Here is a 21,988-nt window from a genome sequence, read left to right on the forward strand (position 1 = left end):
AAATAAATAAATAAATAAATAAATAAATAAATAAATAAATAAATAAATCTAAAGAAGAAAATAAAGAGGCTTCTCTCTAGTTAAAAAAAAACAGATGATAAAACGGTTAGGGCAGTGTACACCAACTTTTTGTAAAACTGTAACCTGATGGWTTTTTGTTCTTTGTATTGTTCAGATTCCAGGAAAATGGTTGCAAAGCATTGGTACATTTGATAGTTTTCTTGTAAAACAAAGGAGTATGTACAAAGAAARGTAAATAAAACAATATGATCCACTCCAGCTATGCTCCTTCATTAAGGGGAGCACAGAGCAGTAAATATGTCCATGAAAAATAACTACATTTCTTACTGCAGGGTTCAAAACAGCTAACTTTATTTAACTAATAGAGACTTAAAAAACATTAGAATGATGAATAAACTGTAGAAATTAAGAAAGTAAAGAAGAAAACAAAAAKCTGAGAAATCTTTCTAATGTTAATGTCAATTTTTGGTTATTTATTGGAAAAAGATTGTGTTAATGAGTCTGTTTTTTAACATTTAATTTACTGTTTTCATGTTAGTAAAATATATTCTGAATCACTGACGCATTATTAATAAAACATCCATAATCGTCATAAGTTGCAAAGTACATTTAAAACTGATTAACTTTAGGAGTTAACCCAATTCAAGATGGCCACAGCTAACTGATCAGTTTTAGATATTCATCTAAAAAAAGCATTAAAAGATCACACAGTGTTTCATTCCTTTTGAAACAGCTTAAACTTAAATATTTCTCAAGATAACTTCGGTTAAAAATCTGATAAGGCTGCGGGTGATAAGCATTCCTGTAAGGAATGTAGTTTTTGAGGGTTTAGGATTATTCTTTTTTTAGTTTTTTTCCCTTGCTTTGCTTTAAAAAGTATGTTTTAAGTTCAAAATTAGCCCTAAACTCTGTCAAAGTATTATTTTTGTCCAATTGCTGTACCAGTCAAAACCAGATCTGACTGAGCACAAAAAAATCCTCCCTTTTTTTTAAACTTGACACGAGCTGAGAGAAGTCTAATGGTAAACTGACAGAAAAGGAAGAGAAAGGCAGAAAAAGTTATGAAAAGAGACTGAAAGGGCAGTGAGGAGAGAAAAGGAGAAGCAGAAGGCTCATATTTTACAGCTGACGGAAAACGTGTGGTCTGGCGGGTGTATACCAGGAATTAGTTTATTATAGTCGTTCTTTTTATGAGATATCTTTTACCAAAAAAAATTAACGTTTCTGCCCATTTCTTCACACAAGGACACAACTTTATTAAATACTCAACTTAATCATACATCAGATGMCAGTTCATCTTTTATTAGCAATTATTTGTCACATTAAAGCTTTAACTGTTTCTATTTATCCAACTCAGATTATCTTACATTATGACTTTTGTAAGTATGGCAAAAAAGGAGTAGCTAGCTTTTTATTTTACATCAAAATCGGTTTAAGTCCAAATTTTAAACTCTTTGTGTTTTATTTATATAAACATTAACACAAGTGCAGAAATTCAGCAGAATAGATGGAAAGCTATGAAGAAGTGTGACCAAGTACAGGCAGAACAAGTGGAATAATAAGATAAAATCAAACGTTCACCATGAGAACACAGCAGCGTTACCTTTTTAAAAGGTCTGCTCCACATGTGGATCAAACCAAACTGTAAAATAACAGTTTGCTCCTGGAAATCCTCCAGCAGCTTCAGAAACAAAACTTCAAGAACGTTCTTATTTCCATTTCAAGTTTTTTGATAGAAATGAGCCAAGCAGAGGTTTTCACTGCCACTAACTCCTACTGGGTTTGTTTTAGTGAGATGATGTGATTTGATCATGGTCTTCCTGTTAAATCCATCCATCTGAACTCTTATCTTTGACGCAGGTACTTGAATTTAACCCATATCCTGATAAAAACAAGYAACCACATCATATCCAGACCTGACCATTTCTGAAATGCACGTCCAGTCCTTCCACGAGCTGCACACTGTAACATCAGCCTGACAGCTTCAGCTCGGCTGGAACTGTAATGATCTGATGGACCGTCTGGTACCAGAAACAAGTCAGCCTCAGCTAGCAGCTCTGGCAGGGTGACCTTCAAGCCTGGCTGTTGTTATTTTCCACAGAGGTCAGCAGCGAAGAATGTGAAGCATGCAGAGACCGAAACATGCCGTCCTCTCCCCACCAACACCGCCTTTTTTAATACTGCTATCATTTTATACATCCTTTTTTTTTTACTTCAATCAAGACACTGATTCCTGTAAACTTGAAATAAATGAACATTTTACACAAAACTCAGATCCTATCATCCTGCATGTCCTGGTTTGTCGTTTCCTGTTACTGTCTAACAGATTTATATATATTATTTCTGGTTCGCAGCTTATAGAAGCCCAGGGACGTCACGGTGACGTTGGGAAGTGTTTCTAGGAGCAGTCGGCTCTGCAGAGACCTGAGAAAGAAATACGGTAGAGAAGCTATTTTAATCTGTTTTCCTGCAGGATATCCTGTGACAGCATGTACATTTTCACACAGAATAACTCGCAACAGAGAAAACAAGTTCAGCCGTTTTCTGTAAGCTTAGACTCTGGGGTTTTGTTACCCAAGACCCAGACTTCAATTCTGATTATCGTTAACGTGATCAGGTCTAACACCTGATGATAAAACACAATTTAATCTGTACGTTCATTTTCTAGAAAAACTGTGAATAAAGAAGGAATAAAAAGATCTTTTTACTGTTTCGTAACCACAGTAGTAATAAAGTAACAAATGTTAGTTTAGCACCAAACTACAGAAATAACAGTTTTGTCAGCTAAAGAGATTATTACTCCTTGTGTGAGTGGTAAAAATATATTTAATATTCTGTTTAAGTATATAATGCACCAAATTTGTGTTTCTGCCAAGACATTTGGAGACTAATAAAATAATTAACATTAAAATAGATTTTAATTCTGTCACGTTGCAGTTTAAAATAGAGGTTTTCATATTGATGTTGGGAAGCATCCAAATCGGTTTGAGTCATTGCGTGTATAATTTGGTTCTGTTGCTGAGAGTTTCAGGGTCGAGGTTTTTTCTCTCATGCAGCGTATTCAAAAGAACCAGATGCTTCATTTGTTTTAATCACATTAGGGACAAGAAAGAAAAGCGACTCATTTAGAGTAAAAACACAACGTTTGTGCCTGTTGTCTGTGTTTGGTGAACTGATCCTGCCAGATGTTTTTTGTTTGTCAACCTTTGTTTTAATTTAGATGTAATCGTCATTAGGTTGTGGTTCTATCAGCTGCCTCAGGCCTTTTCTTTCTTTTCTTTTTTTTTTTCCTTTCTGGCTCTTTTACATTCAAGTACACAACATTTATTTGACAAATCGTTGCTCACTGGTGTCAAAATGATCAATGCCTCTAATGCACCAGCATTTGATTTAGCAGCCAGTGATGTTTGATACATTTTAAACAAAAAGCCATAAGTCTGTGGCGGATAGTGCGGCTAACTGTTAGCTACAAACTTCCATCATAAACAGCCGAATGCAAACAAACGTGCATCGTGTCCTCTGGGTTTCACTTCACTAACCTCCACACCTGCCTCAGGTTAATCATTACCTCTGTCAGCATAGATCCAGATTCTCACTTGTTCCTTTGTCACAGATTCTACACTTCTGTGTGTTTCTCACCATGTTTACTCAAGCTTTGCTTTGTTGGTTTTGTTTTTTTCTTTTGCTTTGTTAATGTATTTTTTTTTTTTTGGACACCCAGCCCTCGAACCACTTTGGTTCTGCTAAATAAAGTTCTGKATTTTCATCTCCCATCTGCCTCTGGAGCCTCGCCTGCGTTTGGGTCAACCCGCCATCATCRCACACAACTTTGCATAGAAGCTACAAGTTTCTTCAAAGCACGCCACACCATATTAAAATGTCCAGAGTCACATTACGCACCATAAACASACAGAGATTAAAGAAGATGTCAGTCTGATTGCTGCAGATCACTTGTTTTTTTTATGCTAACTATCTGAACCCTGTTGCTTTCTATGTGTGTGTGTGTGTGTGTGTGTGTGTGTGTGTGTGTGTGTGTGTGTGTGTGTGTGTGTGTGTGTGNGTGTGTGTGTGTGTGTGTGTGTGTGTGTGTGTGTGTGTGTGTGTGTGTGTGTGTGTGTGTGTTTATTTCTGGACATGTGGGATGTCTGTACAAATGATCACGACGGAACAAGCAAACACTCTGAAAGGAGCAAAGCAGCTGAGTCTGCTTCAAAGATTGATTAACCACAGACCAGGCAACACCTCATAAAAAAAAACACAAACACACATTTACAAAAAGATGAATAAAAAAATGTAAAAACAAAGTTTCGGTGCTGCGCTGCTGTTCAGTTCACCACAGCCTGTCGTTAGAGAAGTTTTATGAACAGGTAGAAACTTTTTCATGGATTTAGGTTGAAAGAAAACAACTTCAAGTAACTTCAGCTGTTTGTAACTCACCATTTTCAACACGTCTGCTTCTTGTCAGTCCCTCACGCCACCAAGGCAGCTTTGATCCTCAGATGTCTAGAAGATGGAGGCACACACACACACAAAAAAAAAACCCTCTTCAAACTCAGTTCCTTTGCTCTGAGTTGTTGTTTTTTTAGGTTATTGTCAGTCTACCAGGTCCAGCTCTGCCTCGCCTCTGCTGCACGAGCTCTCACTGTGACACGGCCGGTAAACAACCTGCGAGAACGAGAGAAAGCCAGTGAGAGCCGAGCCAACACAGGTGCAAGGCAGAGACGCACAGATTTACAGAGAGGAGCATAAAGAGAGGAGTGCGCCGTACGGGAAAAAGCGGCTCCTTTCACCAGTGGTTCCCCTTGTGTGGGACTCCAACCTTACTCCACCTCCTCCCTCTGCCTCCCCTCCCTCGCTCTGAACAGCTCAGAGACACACAGGGACTCAGAAGTTGCTCTTTCTTTAGGAGTTTTTTTTCCCTTTGAACTGCTTTAACTGTGACGCAGAACTCTGTCTTTTTGAAACATAATGTACATGAAGCATTTAGACATTTTTACACAGGGAAAGCAGCACCTCTTGAGTGACAAAATCGCCAGTAAAAAAGGCTAAATCAGACTGTTTATTTCTTCATGATTGCATCAGTTAAAATAAATTATCTGATCTTAATTCTGATTACCTCTTTCAATCGAGGTAAATGCAGTTCTCATTGCTTGTTTTTATTGTCAAATTTTCCCTTGATGTAATCTGTTCCTCTTCTATGAAAAAAAAAAACAACTGATCATATCGAATCTTTCAACAATAACTTCCTGAACATCATATTTTAGTGCAAGTTATAATTACGCTAGTTTGAAAGTCTAATTAAAACACTCATCATGATGATTGGGAAATGTCAGGCTTATAGAAAAGAAACTGGGAAAGTGGGGGGGAAAGCTTTTCGAAAGCATCAATCAAAGCCCTCCTTAGGCAAATGTAGGTCCCAAACAGGTCGTGCTAGCTCTCACTTGCCCAATTTCTGAAAAACCCAGCTGTGTTCCTGGGAGTCAAAGCAGAAGTGTTTTGCAATAATCAAAAATCTGTGACTGATTTGTTACCATTGTTGTAATATAAAAACCTAATGCAATCTGGAGAGACGTCTAAACGTTGCTAAATTATTAGCTTGGAGATGAGTGCTGGAGAGTTTTAAATACTGTGAAGGCAGTTCAGCCTTGGTGACTCGTGACAGCGCTGACTTTATTATTGATCAGGAGCTCTGTTGAAGGCCACATCTRTCATTATAAACTTCGTCAACATAAAACCATTAAACATCTACAAATACGTTCATATTTCAGTGGAAGTAATGTTGCAAAAAAGTAACTTTTTTTAAATACTAAAACTTCTCCTGTCAGTGATGCTGAATCCAGACTGTGCACGTTAGCTGAGGTTCAAAAGCCGGCAACTGAGCCCACATGTCATCTCTAGTGTTAACCAAGTCACTACAGCTTATTTTACTAATAAGGTCACGCAGCAGATCAGAGAGTTTGTTTCTTACTAGATTACAGGGAACAGCTGCGCTCCGGCAGAACATCAAGTACTCTAACTTGCTCTTAAATTCAGGAAAAAGAAAGAAAACTGCTATGAGTAGACATCGAGAGTCTCACCACAACAAAGTCACCTGAGAGTCACCTGTATGTGCTTTTGGGATTTGGCCATTAAKGAGTCTCAGACATTTGCTTTAACACACGGACTTCAATCTGTAAGATTTGAACTTCACTTTGTGCCATTGCCAACGAGGAGCTTTTTTATTCCCAAAGTGCTGCACCTGTTCAGCTGTCTGCAGATCTAACTGGGTCCAACAGCAGACTGAGAACTACAGTCAGAATYGTCTCAGAGATTTCTTTTTTTTTTACTTTGATTTAGGATTCAAATATGTTTATATAAAAGCTTAAAAGGATCAAAGTTCTGCAACTTAATTCCAGCAAACTATATTACATGTAACAGCTTTAAAACATATTCAAACATTAAAAATGACCATTTTCATGTCAGGTTTGTCAACATGAACTTTCCTTTTTAACAAGCTGAACAATGTTAACTGGAAAAAAATGAAAACATTATTACAGGTAATTCTCTGAATGTTGTTTTTGTTCATTGTAATATTTTTATTTATTGTTAGAATTTAATTGCACAAATTAAATCTTAGTTTCATAAATGTATTTTATAAACCTGTATTTTAAACGTTTGACAAACTTGACCCTAAAGCTCTACAGCAAGACAGAGAATTATCTACTTACAAAGAGTGAATGATGTACTGACATTTAATAAAATTAAAAAAAAAACATTTTAAAAGATTTACTCTTATTATCATTATTGATGTAAGAAAATAATTTGTGGTTTCTTTTGCTGACTTTAGCTTCATATTTTTAGGTTTTTGTTCAATCTTTTTTTTTCGAGTTTAGAAAATACTTTACATGTTTAGGAGATGACAAACATATTGGTTTATAATTTAAAAGAAAATAAGAAACATGCACTGTCCTTGTAAAACTGGCATCAACAAATTATACATCAAATGTAGTGTAAGCCTTAAAATAAGCACCAAGCAAACCTTGTTTCCCTTCATGTTGTTTAAATTAGAATATTTTTTTAATGCAATTGCATTATCAAATCTGGTTAGCCTAAAAAGAACTAAATACAAACATTTCTTTGCAGGTTTAAAATGTTAGGAGAAAAAAACAATTCAGCACAATCCTTGTTTATCAGTCCCTTTTATGATGGACTGAAAAATATTTTTACTGGAGGTATTCCTGAACTGACAAAGAGGCCGACGTCAAATTGCATCACGCCTCAGGAATTTAGTGCACAGAACGCCCCTAAAAAGGAAAACCACACACCACTAATAGACATTTTTTTAGGTAAATTTAAAATAATAGAAAATGGTTGCCACAAAAGAATGCACAAGATATGAAAAAGTTTAACGGTTGCTGGTCCGTACTTTCCTGCACGTTAACGGTTGCCACAGATGTTGGTCAACAGCACCATCTAGTGCTTCTCATTCCATGTATGTACTGTTTATGTACTTTTGCATTTCTGCCCTGGTTACATGYTGGTAAAGCAGAGTTTTATTCTTTCTAATCATATTGTATAAACCCAAGTCATTCTGTCCTGTTTGTTTCAGGGAGAAAAGATGTTTTCCTGAGCAGCACGGTGGAGCAGTGGTTAGAGCTGTTATCTGAGAGCAATAAGGTTGCAGGTTTGCAGTGGTGGGCAGCACTAATCTAAAAAGTAGTTCCACTAGCCCCAAAGCACTAACTCAAATATGTAGGTCCCCTAACTCTAAAGCACTAACATGCTGAAAATTTAGCAAAAGCTAATTCTAAACCACTAAAATAACCCAGTCATCCCWTAAGTCACATACTGTATGTTGCCCTCTTCTTATCATTGACATTCCACAGCTGTGTGTATACTGTCAATATATTGTCACTTAGTGGATAAGTGACAAATATTTATAGTATTATAGTCTAATATAGTGCTTTAGGGGAACTGTGCCCACCACTGCAGGTTTGCCATTGGCCTGGGGTCTTTCTGAGTGGAGTTTGCCTATTCTCTCCATGCATGCGTGGGTTTTCCTCACGTGCTCCAGTTTCTTCACACAAAATAAAAACATGCATATTGGGCTAACTGGAAACTCTAAAATGTATTATGAGTGTGATTTTTTTCTCTCGTTTGTCTCTATGCATCTCTGTGATGGACTTGTGACATGTCCAGGGTGTCCTCCACCTCTCGCACAGTGCTGGAAATAGGCACCAGTGTCCCCACAACCCAGAGAGGAGAAGCAGATAAAGAAAATGGATGAACAGATGATATTTTCTCAAGTTTTGGGCGATTACTATGATGTGAGACAAGTTTTGTTGACTTGTCTTGAACTTTTGAGTATTTGAGTAAATATATTAATAACCAGACTTACCAGAATAWGAGTGGCAGAGATGTGCAACTCCAACTGTTGCTGATTGAAGTATTATTTTTGTCCATTTATGACTGAAGATTTATCTCTCATAATTCTGACAATAATATGCTATTGGTRTTTAATTCAAAATTTGCCAAAGAAACACACACCTTTACTTTATGAAATACAGTGTTAATGTGGCCCCATATTAGGCCCAAACTTTCAAAAACGTTTCCAAAGATTAAAATCGTTTAGCTTACATAAATTCTTTTCTTCTCTATAATGTGAGCATGTGTGTTTGTTTACTTACTTTTTTACTTATTTTCTGATTAATTCTGCTTTCCACCATTTCTTGAGTTTCGTGCTGCAGCTGAAGTCATCCTGCTCTGCTACACATCCTTCTCGCGTAATGGACTGGCGACGTTTACGCACGGTCGCCATCTTGGATAGGTTCATTGCGCTCCCAGCGCATGTATTTACACTGAGGAAGATGTTCGTCAAACTGAAATAATCGTAACTCCACGATTTTTTTCCCCTCACGATTTGGTTTGTTACAAACGCTAGAGATATAGTTGTGTGTTTTGGACACGGTCACACTAATACGAGCTTTTGTGCTAAAATACTTTGTTTTATACTTTAAATACAATAGACCTATTGTCTGGCATACATACAATGATAAAATAAAGATGTCAAATAACCAAAACTATTGTTCAGCCTTACTTATAAAATGGTGATCCCATGGAGTCTGCTTTCAGTGCACCAAATATGAGCATCGTCTCTCGCTCTGGTACTGCCTGGAGTTAGAAGAGGCCCATCCAATATGGCGGCGACGCACGATGCAATTAAGCGCGCCATAGGGTTTCTAGTACTTTACACGAGATTTATGTGCATCTTTGATGTCCGTAGTCAAAATGTAAGCATTTCAATTTCAGCTACGCATATTTCAAAATCTGAACGAGCAGACAGCTTTTTATTATAGGGAAAAAAAAGATAAATACTCCAGGAAGTTATAGGCGCACACACGCAACATATGTGAACACTGAAACATTTACCCGTCAGAGATAAAACTGCTACCACTCTTTCCCTCCTTGACCAGCACAGCTGTATTTAATCAAGTTAATTACGGCTGTTGAAGAAAATCTTGTTTCTGGACAATCAGGCTCACAGCTCAGTGCTGAATTTATGAATGTAACTAAACTGTAATGAAAGCTGTCAGTCACATTTGTGCTTTGATATGTCATACAGGGATTTTCATTCTTTAAGACGAAAGAAAGATGACACATTTAATCCATTCATTGTATTTGGGTATGTTTTGTATTATTTTTCTCTGCAAGAATAAGCCAGGATAATAAGTGAACGTGTATAAGTGTTTTTCTTATGTTTAGATCAATTATTTTGTATATGTGGAGTTATTTCTGTTTTTGTTAGAATTAAAATTTGATTTGATATTTTAATGACTGAATTTAGCAGGTGGTGTGTGTGTGTGTGTGTGTTAGTTGGCTGTCAGTTCACACTTAATCAAAGCAACGTTCTTACTTTTCACTTAAAATAAAAAATACATTTTTGCACACATCACAAATGTAAAGCTCTATAACTTTGCTTTATTTGCTTATAGAGTACGAATAAATTTTTCAGTTATATACAGCACATAACTGGTTTAAGCAGTGAGCAATTAAATCCTTCAATGTAACAAAAAATATATATATGAAATGCACCAATTATCTGAAAAGCAGGGTAGTCTAAAAGGTTTACAGAGCATCCGTGTCATGATACAGTTAAAATATTTCATGGAGGCACCTGGAGATAATTAACATAGCAACATTATTCTGTCAATTATGTTCTTTTTGCTGTATAAACTCAGTTTCTGGATGAATCCGTTAAAAATGTGGTTTTACAGATGGGTCAAAATCTTCACGTGGGCTCCTGTAGAATAAAATGATATGACACTTAGAGAAGGAGGGGTGAAACAAACTACCAAACCTCAGCAACAGAAACAATGGCAGTCAGAGCTCCACTGTCTGATTGTCAACCTTTCTTTTTGTGCTTCTCTTCACGAAAGGGGGGTGGGGGTGGGGGGGGTGTCGCTACAAGGTAAGTAATCATTTCCGACGTGTGGAAAAATATTTCAGCGGCACAAGTCCTCCTTAATTAAATCTTGTCACAGTGTGTGAGAAAGCAGCACAGCACAAAATTTTCACTTCCTGTCTGCCAAAAGGAAGGTCACAGAGTACTTCTGCCCGAAAAAAAAGGATTTGTCACATTTCTTAAATATCGAATTACTGTAGCACCTCCATATTCTTTGTAAATAGGTGCCACGTTTAAAGATAAGCATCCAAACTGCAGCATATATTCACTGTGACCTCCACAAAGACTATTTTCTTCTTCCTGAGCAGTGCGTCTAAATACATTAGCCCATATTACATATAGACTTTTATTTTTGCATGATGTCTTTGACGGAAGCCAGACTGTGATTCTTTGTCCTTTCGATAGTTTGAGTGAAATGTAAAGAAAAAAATAAATATTTAAGCAGTTCAGTCAAAATAGCAAAAAATAAAAAAATTAAAAAATGGCACATCCTTCAGTCGTGCATTAACATTTCCCTCCAGTTGAAACTGTGATTGGGTCCATGTGTCAGAGGCAGGATGGGGGGGTCGACCAGCTGCCACACGCCTGTCTCTCCCATTTCTTCACAAGCACAAAAACCTAAGTAGGGAATCTGGAAATAAGGCAGACAGATGTGCATGTTAAAAAAAAGAACAATAGATGGGAACTGGAGAGAATACTGTAGAAGTGAAAGCAGAGACAAAGTAAAAATAAAAAGACCTTTCGGACGACTTGGACAAAGTCCTTGGAGTTTTGGGGGCTGAGGCCTTGTAACTGTCGAGTACAGGCCTCCAGGGAGGAAGCATGGGCCACAATCAGGACCGTATTTCCTGTGTGAAAGAGGTAGAAAACATAGAGACGCATTCCATAAATACCACAAGCTTTTTACTGTTATTTGGACTCAGCTGCTGCTTATTCTCTTTTTTGCAAACACAGATAAAAATCTAGAATATCATTACAACCCACGTACAACACAGTGACACAGTATGTGTATAATAAAATATATTTTTTAATGTATTTTAGCAGGTTAATATAAACTTAGCACAAAAAGTAAGTAAATTTGTATTTGGTTGATTATTTGTAACAATGCTTCTTGGCAAAAAAATCTTCTATTGTTAAAAAGTCTGTTAATTTCCCTTTTAAATGGTGCCACATTTGTAAGGAACATGCATTTGTGGGATGAGCAGTAGAGCTGAATATGAGCAGTGCACATTAAAGATTAGCCAAATCTTCTCTGTCAAACAGCATATTTTGTGAYTGACACTTGTTTTGAGCTTCTGGTCCACACAGGTGCTGCCAGTCAAAAGGTTTATTGTCAAGAAGCATTGTTACAGCAAATAAATCTACCAAACATTGATTTCCTTATTTTTCTGTGCTCGGTTTATAAAAATGAACTTCAGAAGCATTACATTTGTAACAGTTTCAATATGAAAGTAGCTGTTTATGCTGATTGATGTTTCAACTAGTTAAAGGTTAGTTAAACTAAAAACCTTGCATACTTGTTTAGTTATACTTTACCCTGATTTTTGCACTCGCTCAGAATCTCTCGGGTCACTTGGAAGCTCCTGCTGATGTAGGTGTCGTAGGGCTCCGACACCGTCAGCTTACTCACAGGAAAATGAGGTCTGTGGGGGAAAAGGCAAATGGAGCATTACAGGGAATTAAACGGTATAAAAGCAAAAACGCGTCGGCAGTGCTGCATACCTGTAGGTTGTGTCCACGCTCAGGTTAGCGGCTGCCAGCTCAGCCGGCGGGATCCAGGTGGGTAAACACGTGCCTGAAACCCATTTGGTCCACTCAAACAAACCAGGCTCCACACGGATCTTTGTCTTGGCCTCCTGCTGGAGACCTGACCCAGATTTTTTTTWAAAAAAGAGAGAATGAGACAAAGTTAGATTCACAGATCTGTTGGTAGCATCAGGCGGTTAACGGCTTCCTGTCAAACTGTTCCCACAGTTWAAATACCGTAGAACAAGATAACTGAGGAAATGCATGTTTTTCAGTTCCTCCCCCATGACCTGAACCTGTTACTCAGTTATCTGTTCGCTGGTAGTGGACATTACAGTCATGGCCTGTCTACCAGATAAATAACACCCATCTCTTTTTAAGGTTATGCTGTTTTTGAAACGAGCTACAGAGTTAGCATGTTAGCAATGAAATACACAGCCTACTGCAGATAAATAAATAACATCAGCTTGTGAGCATTATGAATAAATTAATCTGGTGCTGGAGTTTATTTTCAGTCTGCCATCTTGTGCAGCTCATTAAAAAACAAGGATAAAGACAAATACTATTGGTGTCGGGGCCTCAGCACCAAAAGTCCTAAATATCAGGTGCATGAAAAGCTTCCAAGCTGAAGAACCCGACCACATGCTTGACGCTGACTTGTGCTTTGATGGCTGAGGTGAATGGAGACGAGGTCCTACCCTGCAGGATGTGCTGAGCGGTCTGGATGCAGCGAAGAGATGGAGAGCAGTAAACAAAGTCGATGGTCGTGTGGCTTTCTAACAGAGCTTCGCCTGAAAGCAGACCAGGACACGAACAAGCATCTCATTTTCACAGATCATACTGGCCAACGAGACCACAAACCTAAAAAGGAGACGTACGGACCTACAAGTCGGGCCTGGGTGGAGCCGAACACGGTAATTGGACAGTCTTTGTCGTAGTCCCGGTGACCGCCGCTCCTGGCCGGTAGACTGATCGGCATGTTGAGATTCGAGCGAATATATCGACCTACGTGAGCATGATCAAAGTGAGTAAAAATGCCAAAGCGGGTGCAGAGAACTGCACTTTTCTGAGGGCTGACCTTTGGAATCGAAGCACTGAGTGACCCAGTGTTTGCCAAACACCACGTCCATCCGCTCGCCGTGACGACACACGAACAGCTTCATCTTGGACAGGGAGGGAGAACCAGCTGGCCTTGACACCTACGATTAAAATTCACTTAAAATCATTAAAAGGAACGAGCAGCTCTTATATGAATTAGTAGGGTTTTTTAATCTCTAAAGCAGGCAGCCCGACTTAAGCGATCTTGCGGTAATGTACCTGCATAGGAGGACAGAGGCCAGTGAGGCTGGACAGATCCATAAGGCTGTCTAGTAGACTGTCGTTAGACTGTCCGTCCAGTAACAGCCCACCCACCGAGCTACCAGAGGCAGATGGAGAGGCACAGTTGAGGAAGGAGTAAGACCTGGATGAAAACAAACAGCTTCGTTTATTCAGGGAGTTCCTAACGACACAGGCGGTCCTTGTCTCGCTGCTCTCCTCGTTCTCACCCGTGGACGACCCACGTGTCCGACTCGTCCGCTCGCCCAACGTAGTTCTCCGGCAGCAGGCCGGACAGCCCCGTGCCCAGCGACGTGCCGTACACCCAGCCCTCGCTGGCGGTGCTCTGCTCCACCGGAGACATGAAGATGAAGTCTCCCTGCAACAGCTCCAGCTCGTCRTCATTCTGAGGCACGTACGGGTACATCACCTGAAGCGTCTGCGGCGAGGGGGGGAGGCATCAGGGGACACTTCCAGGGCCAGAATTACGACAGTCGTAGAGGAGACTAAATACTCTACCTCATGATTAGCAAAGCGAATATCTCTGGAGAGAAGCACCGCCAGCCAGTCACAACCTGAAGAGACGTCTATGGTTTTGGCCAGCTTCTCCAAAACTGGAAGGTGACTGTCATGGAAGTGGTATGCCAAAGTGACATGAAGCTGCTTCTTGTGAGGCTCAACGTGAACATCTGGGTGAGAGACAAAGACAGACAGACATTTAAAATAGTAACGTCCTATTTGTACAACTGTCTCCAAGAAAAGTCATTTCTTGGACATAAATACAGAGTTGAATTACAGCCAACTAGTGCTGCAGTGATTAGTCGAWATAATCCATTACATCGATTATAAAAAAAGAGTCGACACGATATTTTATCATCAACTATTTGTATTATTTAACCACATAAATGTTTGTTTGTTACGGCAATGAAATACAAGAACTGCTGAGGGCAGAATCGCTTCTATTGTTGCATTGCTTACTGGTCAAAACACAGAAGGCGGCGCAGCGGGAATGTCAAAGAGAGATAATAATGGCGGAACAGAAAGACGGCCACGTCAAAGAGGCAAAAAAGATTAAAAAAAAAAACAAGACTAGCTTTCAAAAGTTGGCTACATTTCACCAAAAACCAACAAACAAATAAGTCAAATACAGACTCGGCAGGACAGCAGCTGTAAAAGCAAGATCACCTGAACCACTAACACACTGGAGCCATGATTATCCTCTCCATGTGGGTACATTTCAGAAAGTTAGCTTGTTCATCAGGTTGATGCCTTAAAGCCTGTTTTCAGTGACTAATCACTTTGCGCATTAGCCAGTCAATGTTCTAACATTCATATTAAATCACAGATTTTTAGTAATAATCCATCCTGTTTCCTCTCCTACCATTTTGATTTCTTATTTGAACTTTTGGACTGTGTGATGCAACAAAATTTTAAACAGGATCAAGTATTTTTTTTTTACTTTTATGCACCTGAATGTCACTTCAATCAAAGTTATTCTTCAGTTTAGTTTGGACTTGCAGCAGAGCAGGTTAACAGCCCCTCATGCTGGAGAGAAGCTGCTGTTACGAGTTATTTGAATTTTAGCTGTTTGTTTAAAACACTACTTGCAGTTTAAAATGTATGCAATTTTATTTTTTTATAATTACATGCATTAATGTTTGAAATACATGTGATTAAGATATTAAGCTAAAGTTTATGGGTCATTATTTTAATTTGATATGTTAGGGTAGAAAGACTGGATAACGGTGACATTGTCAGCTGTGAGCAGGTGAGATGAGATGTGTACTTGGAGCTGAAACAGGAAGCACAGATGGATGTTGTGACAGAAATTGTGACTAATCAAACATACATAAATAAAAATAAAAAAAACAACAGATTAGTCGACTACAGCCAACCTGCTTTAGATTCTGCTTCGGTGGCAAAATCAGAAGCAAAGCCCTTCAGAACCTCCGCCATCTGCTCCTCCACGAACAGGCCAATGAAGGTTGAGGAGATGTAGCGCTCCAGGGGGAGGGGCATGGGGATGCGACCCTTCCACTTGGTCACGGTGGTCTGGAGAGCTTCAGTGAGAGCCTCCACCTTATCGTCTGGACACTGGGTACAAGAAAAAACAAATTAATCAGCAGCATTATTAAATAAGTCAATACAAAACATTATTGAGCTTAAAAACAACTTTGTTGAAATTTTTAGCACAAAGCAGAAATGAGGCTGCTGTAGACAAACTCTTTCACACAGAGGGAAGTGGGATTAGCAACAAGAACATCTTCAGCATGAAGAAGGAAAAACACTTGTGAAAAAATGAAAACCATTTTCTTAAAAAGCACCATCAGTAATTGCATTTAACTGTGCAAAAAGAGTATAAAGTTTTATACTAATGCTTCACAAAGTCTGAAAGAAAATGGTTCAGTTAATGTATTTACTGATTAAAATGGAAACCTGTAGCATCCAACAGGAAAAAATATATAGTTTTTACTAAATTTGTTTATCAATTAGCAGGAATAATCATATCAGTGGTCTGGAACTGTTTAAAAAGTCATTTTTGCACATTTAAAGATGGTATAAACCAACAAAAACCTGATTGACACTTAAAATAAAGATAACCGTGTTTACTATTTATGATTTTTTTTCTACTTCAGAACAAGAGAACATATATCCCTCTACAAAGTAAATTGACTTTCTTGTTTGGAATAATGGAGACAAATTTAAGTCTTTCAGATATTTGTAAAGAATAATGTAAAATTTCATTAAAGAACTAAAAAAACTGCCTTTTCAGATGAGCTGAACTAATTTTGCATTTGCAGAAGTTTGACTTGTTGAATAGAAAAAAATATATATTTGGCTTTTGTTATCTGTTAGGTGTTGATTTTTAAAGTTTTGTTTTTTATCTTTTATTTCTAGTGTTATTAAATTAGTTTTACATTTGTTTTGCACTGCTCAGCACTTTGTTCCATAGGAGAGTTTTGAAGGGCTTTTTTAAATAAAATTGACTAAACGGAATTGACGTGGTCACTTCTCTCAAACAATGAGGGGACATTTTGTCGTGTAGATAAAATGCAACATGCGATCCACAAAAAGACTGAATGTTACCATGAAGAACTGGCAGAGGGTGATGTGTGGGAAGATGTTGTGAGCTTTGTTCTTGCCGCAGGACAGGCGCGACTGCTTCCAGAAGTTGGTGAGCTGCTGCAGCAGAGGTCCACTGGGTCGCAGGTACAACACATACTCTCTGGGCAGGGGATCATCCAGGAACGGGTCGTCCAGGTGGGAGAAGAGCCTGGAGGTGGAGCGAGGACAGCAACATCCAGCAGAGGTCAGTGATGCTGTTCCGCCACAGTGACGCATCAAATACGTTGATGTTAACCATTAAAACGGTTCTGACTTCCTGTTATATATTAACCACTAGAGAGATGGGGAGTGAACGTGTTGCTCTCACCAGTCGCACGCCGCCTGGACGTTTTTGCCTCCCGTCGACACCAAAGCTTTCAAGCTGCAGAGAAAACAAGAAGAGGATGATCAAAGCAGAGTCACTCCCAGAACCAGATTTATTTGGATGAGACTGCAGTCTTTCTACAAGACACAAACGCAGACAACATAATGTGGAATACAGTTTCATCATTTAGAACAGAGGCTCATGAAGCAGGCTGGAGTCTGATTTTGGAACAGCTTCACGATCAGGACTCTGATTGTACCTCCTAGAAACAAATCTCATTGTTTGGAGTTTCCTGGGTTTGAGCTCAGAATCCTCTTCAGACACAGTTCTTGGTGCATGATTTAGTAATGACCTCTTATCTGGGTCAAACCAGCTCACAGACACGTTTAACCATTTCGATTTCCTCCTCAGCTACATGGCAGGGCATTAGGACTGTGTTTGTGTACAGTTCCAGCAGAAAGACTCACACTTTCCATGACTGTTTTGGTCCTGTTATCAGATTTAATTTAGTCAACTTTCACCATTTTTCTAAAGAGTTTTCTTTGACCTTTTAATTGTCTTGTGGAAACCCCAGAAATCCTCATCACTCTGGAATTTCAACAAAATTCAATGCTTGCTAAAAAAATAAACACAATTKGTGGCTAAGGGTTTCTTTTCAAATGTGTCAAACTCGAGGCCTGTGGGCCAAATGTAACTCGTCACACCATTTTATGTGGCCTGCAAGAACTTCAGGGACGTGTTAATGTCTTAAAATAAGTGTATGCTGCTTTAAAGCCAGCATTGAACATAAACTACAGGGGTTAGACAATAAAACTGAAACACCTGGTTTTAGACCATAACATTCCTTTCAGACAGCTTCCTCTTGCATCCAGTTAATCCTGTTGGATGTGGTTGGTCCTTCTTGGTGGTATGATGACATTACCCTGGATATTGTGGCTCTTGACTCATCACAAAGACTTGCTGTCTTGGTCACAGATGCACCAGCAAGACGTGCACCAACAATTTGTCCTCTTTTGAACTCTGGTATGTCACCCATAATGTTGTGTACATTGCAATATTTTGAGCAAAACTGTGCTCTTACCCTGCTAATTGAACCTTCACACTCTGCTCTTACTGGTGCAATGTGCAATTAATGAAGATTGTTCACCAGGCTGGTCTAATATAGCCATGAAACCTCCCACATTAAAATGGCAGTTGTTTCATTGTCCAACCCCTGTACATCTCCTATAATGCACACTGATTATTTTGCCCACAAAAGGATGACATGCCACCAGTAGGTAGCGTGCATAGGGTTCAAAGGTAGCCAGCATACCAGCAAAATTCATCTTATAAAATCTCCATTTAGTTGCATTTTCGATGGCTAGTTTTGCTGCAGCCCAGTTGTATGAGGAAATAGGATATTCCCACTTACAAGTCGTAAATTTAAGCTGGATGCCCCCTCTGGTGGGAATTCAAGATGGCAGCTAGTCACCACAACTCAACAGTGAGTAAAACTCCATTATTTTTACTTTTAATACTATTTCTGTTTTATACATTTCAGATTTAATCAGTCGTAGTCATAGTACTTTGTTTATAAGAGGACACGTTAAAAACTGTTTTTATGCAGAAAATACCATGTAGAGCTCAGTTATTGTCACCAGTGCTCAGTCAGAGCAAGGAGACGAGGTTTCATGTTTAATCAAAGGTAATTACAACTGGCTGTTTGAGGACCAACATAACACCCACGTGGCCCTCTGTGAAAATGAGTTTGACACCCCCACCATAAAGAATCAAACAGATGACTAGCTGTTGCCGCCATGATGAATGAGTTGACTCTAAAAGTTAATCAGCTGAACATCTAAATTTAGTGATTTCATTCTGAGATTTCCATTAAATTGATGTTAAACTCTCWTGATAAGCATTCTTTAACTCACCTCCTTTAAGCCTCTCCAGCATCTTAGTGCATGATTACATTTGAGTGCTCGTTAACTAATCAGCCCTTCTTTTAACAAACTGCCACTCTGCAGGTGTCTTCTGTGTGCTGTTTACAGTATTTAACATTTAAACCTACAAGTAACAGGATTAATTTTCCTTTCAGTTGCAGTTCTTGTATGTGTTTTTATGAAACTAAAGCACAGTCTCACGCAATAAAATCAACCATTCATAACTAAAGTAAAAAAACTATTTCTATATAATCCTGCCAGGGCTGCTTTTCACTTGTTTTCAGGACCATTATAATCAAGTCAAAATACCAATTTTCTGACTGTTAAAAAGAAACAAGTGCAGTTTTCTGTGCCGCTGTAAAAGCCTTCTTTTGACTTTGTCCACAGCGTGACACAGACACGCTGCAACGTCTCCATGAGCAGCGAAGCTGAAAGCGTTCATTGTGCCCCCCCTCCCTCGAATGTTCAAACTCAATGAGCTATATTTAACTCTGTCCCACTGAGAGGGTCCTAGATATGGCCTGGACCCTGAGGCAGATCACAAAGCGCCGGGGTGGGAGGGGAGGGTCAAAAGGATTATAAATGATGTTGAATGACAGCTCGCATAGATCTACAACAAAATACTTCAAAATGAACACATGAAAGGCAACATTTTAATAAATTCTAAGTACAAAACAAAAAAAAGAGATTTAGATCAGAAATCAGAAGGTCACTTTGGATAGCCCAGTGTGTTATTATGTGTCATTCTTGGATGTTTAGTGTGGGTTTTGAGTCCAGTCCTTATCCTGCTGGAAGACCCGTGACCTGCAACTGAAACCAGGCTTTCTCTCAAGAATGCCTTGATAGTCTTGAGATTTCATCTTGCCCCATACAGATACAAGCTGTCTTAGATGCAGCAAAGAAACCCCAGAACACAACCAAGCTTCCTCCATGTTTCACTTTAAGGACAATGCCCCTCCATGTAGCTTAATTTTTTACTCTGTGTATAGAGCTGGTGGCACTCATCTTGTAACAAATGAGTTGAATGTTTGTTGCAGGACCAAAGGACACAGAGCAGCAGGTGACAGGTTGAATCCAAAACATGTATTTTATTAAAAGAAAACAAAAACCAGAAGAATGTTATGAGCTTTCATGTTCTGGGAGACATGACTGAAAAGATGTGTTTGACAAGGCAAGACTGAGTAACTGAAGGAAACGATGAGAAAGAAAACTACCAGGTGACAGAAACACAGAACAGCTAACAGGATCATGGAAAACATTGCTACAAAAACTGTAACACTGATCRAAAACCCCAAAATCGTGACACATCTGTCCAAAAGGAAGCTTTTTGACTCGCAACTGTGCATCATGGCGAATTCTAGTCTTCCATTACTGTTATTTTAGTTTATTTTTTGTAACTTTTTAATAAATATTTCAATTATCATTGAGTATTTCTGCTTTGCAAAAGGGTACAACCAAACATATCCACGTCTGTAACATTTAAATGACCCAGTTATTGTGAGTACAAAGCACTGCTGCATACAGAAGGCTTACAACAGAGCCATTTGATGGCTACAATCGCCTTATTCAAAGATTCCACCTGGTACTGTGTGGAGGAGGGAAAGGACGGGATTCCCCACCTCCCCTCCCCCAGAAGGCATGATGAGATTACAAGCAGATGTGACTAAGGCATCACAATCCAGGCTAGAACATGAAATCGCCTACTTCTTATCKGAGTGGTTCTTTATGCCGAGTTTAAGCCCCTGTGACATGAAATAATGGAAAAGTTCTTACACGGGTTCCCTGAGCAGAAGAACACGGTTCATCAGGTTTTATTTAGGCTTCTGAATCCCAGTTGAGGGCATAAATATTAACCAATGTGTCCAACCTCTGGTGCAAACCAATGTGGGCTGGCTATTTTTATTCAAGTACATGGTTATGTGCTGTGAATAAAATGTAAAACTTTACTCCCCTAATGGTCCCTTAAAATTGAATGCAGTGGACCATAGCTAACTAAACAGAGGACATGACTTCTCTTTACAGGTCTAGCTTTCCTTGAAGGAATGCATTTCACTCGTCATCTTCAATGTCAGAATTTTAAACTAAGGCCTGGTTCACACGGCATGGTTTTAAAATTGTGGGCTGATTTTCAAACCACGCGACAATAAAAAAAAAAAAATCCTGAATATACCAGAGCTTGGTCCTGCAGTGTGATGTACAGCCACATGGCTAAAACACACCACAAACAGACCAACAGATTCCACTCACGAACATTCAGAGGTCACACGGAAATCTCGCAAAACCTCTCGAGATCAAACGTGAGTTCAGAGTAAACAAACATGGCCGACGAGGAAGAAGCAATGATGATAGTTTGTGGACTATTTTTAACAGAGAAAAAACAAACAAAAAGACGTCTCAGATGTCCACCTGATGTTCTGGTGCACCAAGGCAGCTGTTTTGTCTTCTGTATTTTGAATTCCTCTCTTTGTTTCTGTCACCTCACTTTCTGATTGACTACAGGTCACATTCAACAGGCTGTGTGCTCATTTGTTCTCAAAGAACACCACACACCCTGGGATATMAGGCCAAGACAAGCCAACATGTTAAATATTCCCGATTTGAGATCGGAGCAGTACCGACGTCATTTGGAGCCGACTAGATCACTCTGCACACACCACATGCGGCAGAAATATCTCTTCAAATTGTCTTTATAACCATCACAATAATCGGGATGTCCTTAAGATTGTTAGAAGGGTAAAGTTGGGTCAAAAATCGGCCCAATTGTCTTGCTGTGTGAACCAATGGCTTTATTGTAAGCAATGACCTATTCTGACCAGGTGATTTGATCAAACCTTTGTGTTATGGCTTTGAAAGATGTAGTAATGACTCTCAGCTATTCTTAGCATATTGATGGTTTTCTGTAAGTTTTACCAAAATTTATCCAGTGGTTCATGACATTTTTTTAAATAGTCACACACATACACGTCTTTCTATTTTTACAGGGACTTTCCAATGACTTCCATTCATTTTTCATTAATTACTATAGTGTAAATCTGACCCTTACCCTAAACCTAACCCACCCTTCATTCCCACTTTAGTCCTAATCCTAACACATCACATGAAACACAAAAA

General features: G+C 38.9%; 1 protein-coding gene and 1 long non-coding RNA gene across 5 annotated transcripts in view; both read right to left on the minus strand.

The window, feature by feature from the left end:
• LOC106516352 (uncharacterized) overlaps positions 1-9,632 on the minus strand; it is a 39,862-nt gene extending 30,230 nt beyond the window's left edge. For 3 of the 4 annotated variants that reach the window (XR_001310093.1, XR_001310091.1, XR_001310090.1), the window contains exons 1-2: positions 9,098-9,632; positions 4,459-4,686 (exon numbers count right to left, since the gene is read on the minus strand). This is a non-coding gene — a long non-coding RNA (uncharacterized LOC106516352). Of the gene's footprint in view, positions 1-4,458; positions 4,687-8,687; positions 8,859-9,097 lie in introns of all 4 variants that reach the window. The other variant, XR_001310092.1, reaches the window with a different exon arrangement.
• Positions 9,633-9,958: 326 nt separating this feature from the next.
• Positions 9,959-21,988, minus strand: part of ubash3ba (ubiquitin associated and SH3 domain containing Ba) — a 28,887-nt gene continuing 16,857 nt past the window's right edge. The window contains exons 2-14 of the mRNA XM_014006669.1: positions 16,959-17,012; positions 16,613-16,799; positions 15,421-15,619; positions 14,045-14,214; positions 13,756-13,964; positions 13,526-13,670; positions 13,287-13,407; positions 13,091-13,213; positions 12,907-12,999; positions 12,185-12,329; positions 11,999-12,105; positions 11,201-11,310; positions 9,959-11,093 (exon numbers count right to left, since the gene is read on the minus strand). Of these exons, the coding sequence (XP_013862123.1) occupies positions 10,956-11,093; positions 11,201-11,310; positions 11,999-12,105; positions 12,185-12,329; positions 12,907-12,999; positions 13,091-13,213; positions 13,287-13,407; positions 13,526-13,670; positions 13,756-13,964; positions 14,045-14,214; positions 15,421-15,619; positions 16,613-16,799; positions 16,959-17,012 (1,801 nt within the window). The 3' untranslated portion in view covers positions 9,959-10,955. The remainder of the gene's footprint in view (positions 11,094-11,200; positions 11,311-11,998; positions 12,106-12,184; positions 12,330-12,906; positions 13,000-13,090; positions 13,214-13,286; positions 13,408-13,525; positions 13,671-13,755; positions 13,965-14,044; positions 14,215-15,420; positions 15,620-16,612; positions 16,800-16,958; positions 17,013-21,988) is intronic.

The sequence above is a fragment of the Austrofundulus limnaeus genome, unplaced genomic scaffold (genome assembly GCF_001266775.1).
Source record: "Austrofundulus limnaeus strain Quisiro unplaced genomic scaffold, Austrofundulus_limnaeus-1.0 Scaffold37, whole genome shotgun sequence".
In the NCBI taxonomy this organism is placed as follows: Eukaryota; Metazoa; Chordata; class Actinopteri; order Cyprinodontiformes; family Rivulidae; genus Austrofundulus; species Austrofundulus limnaeus.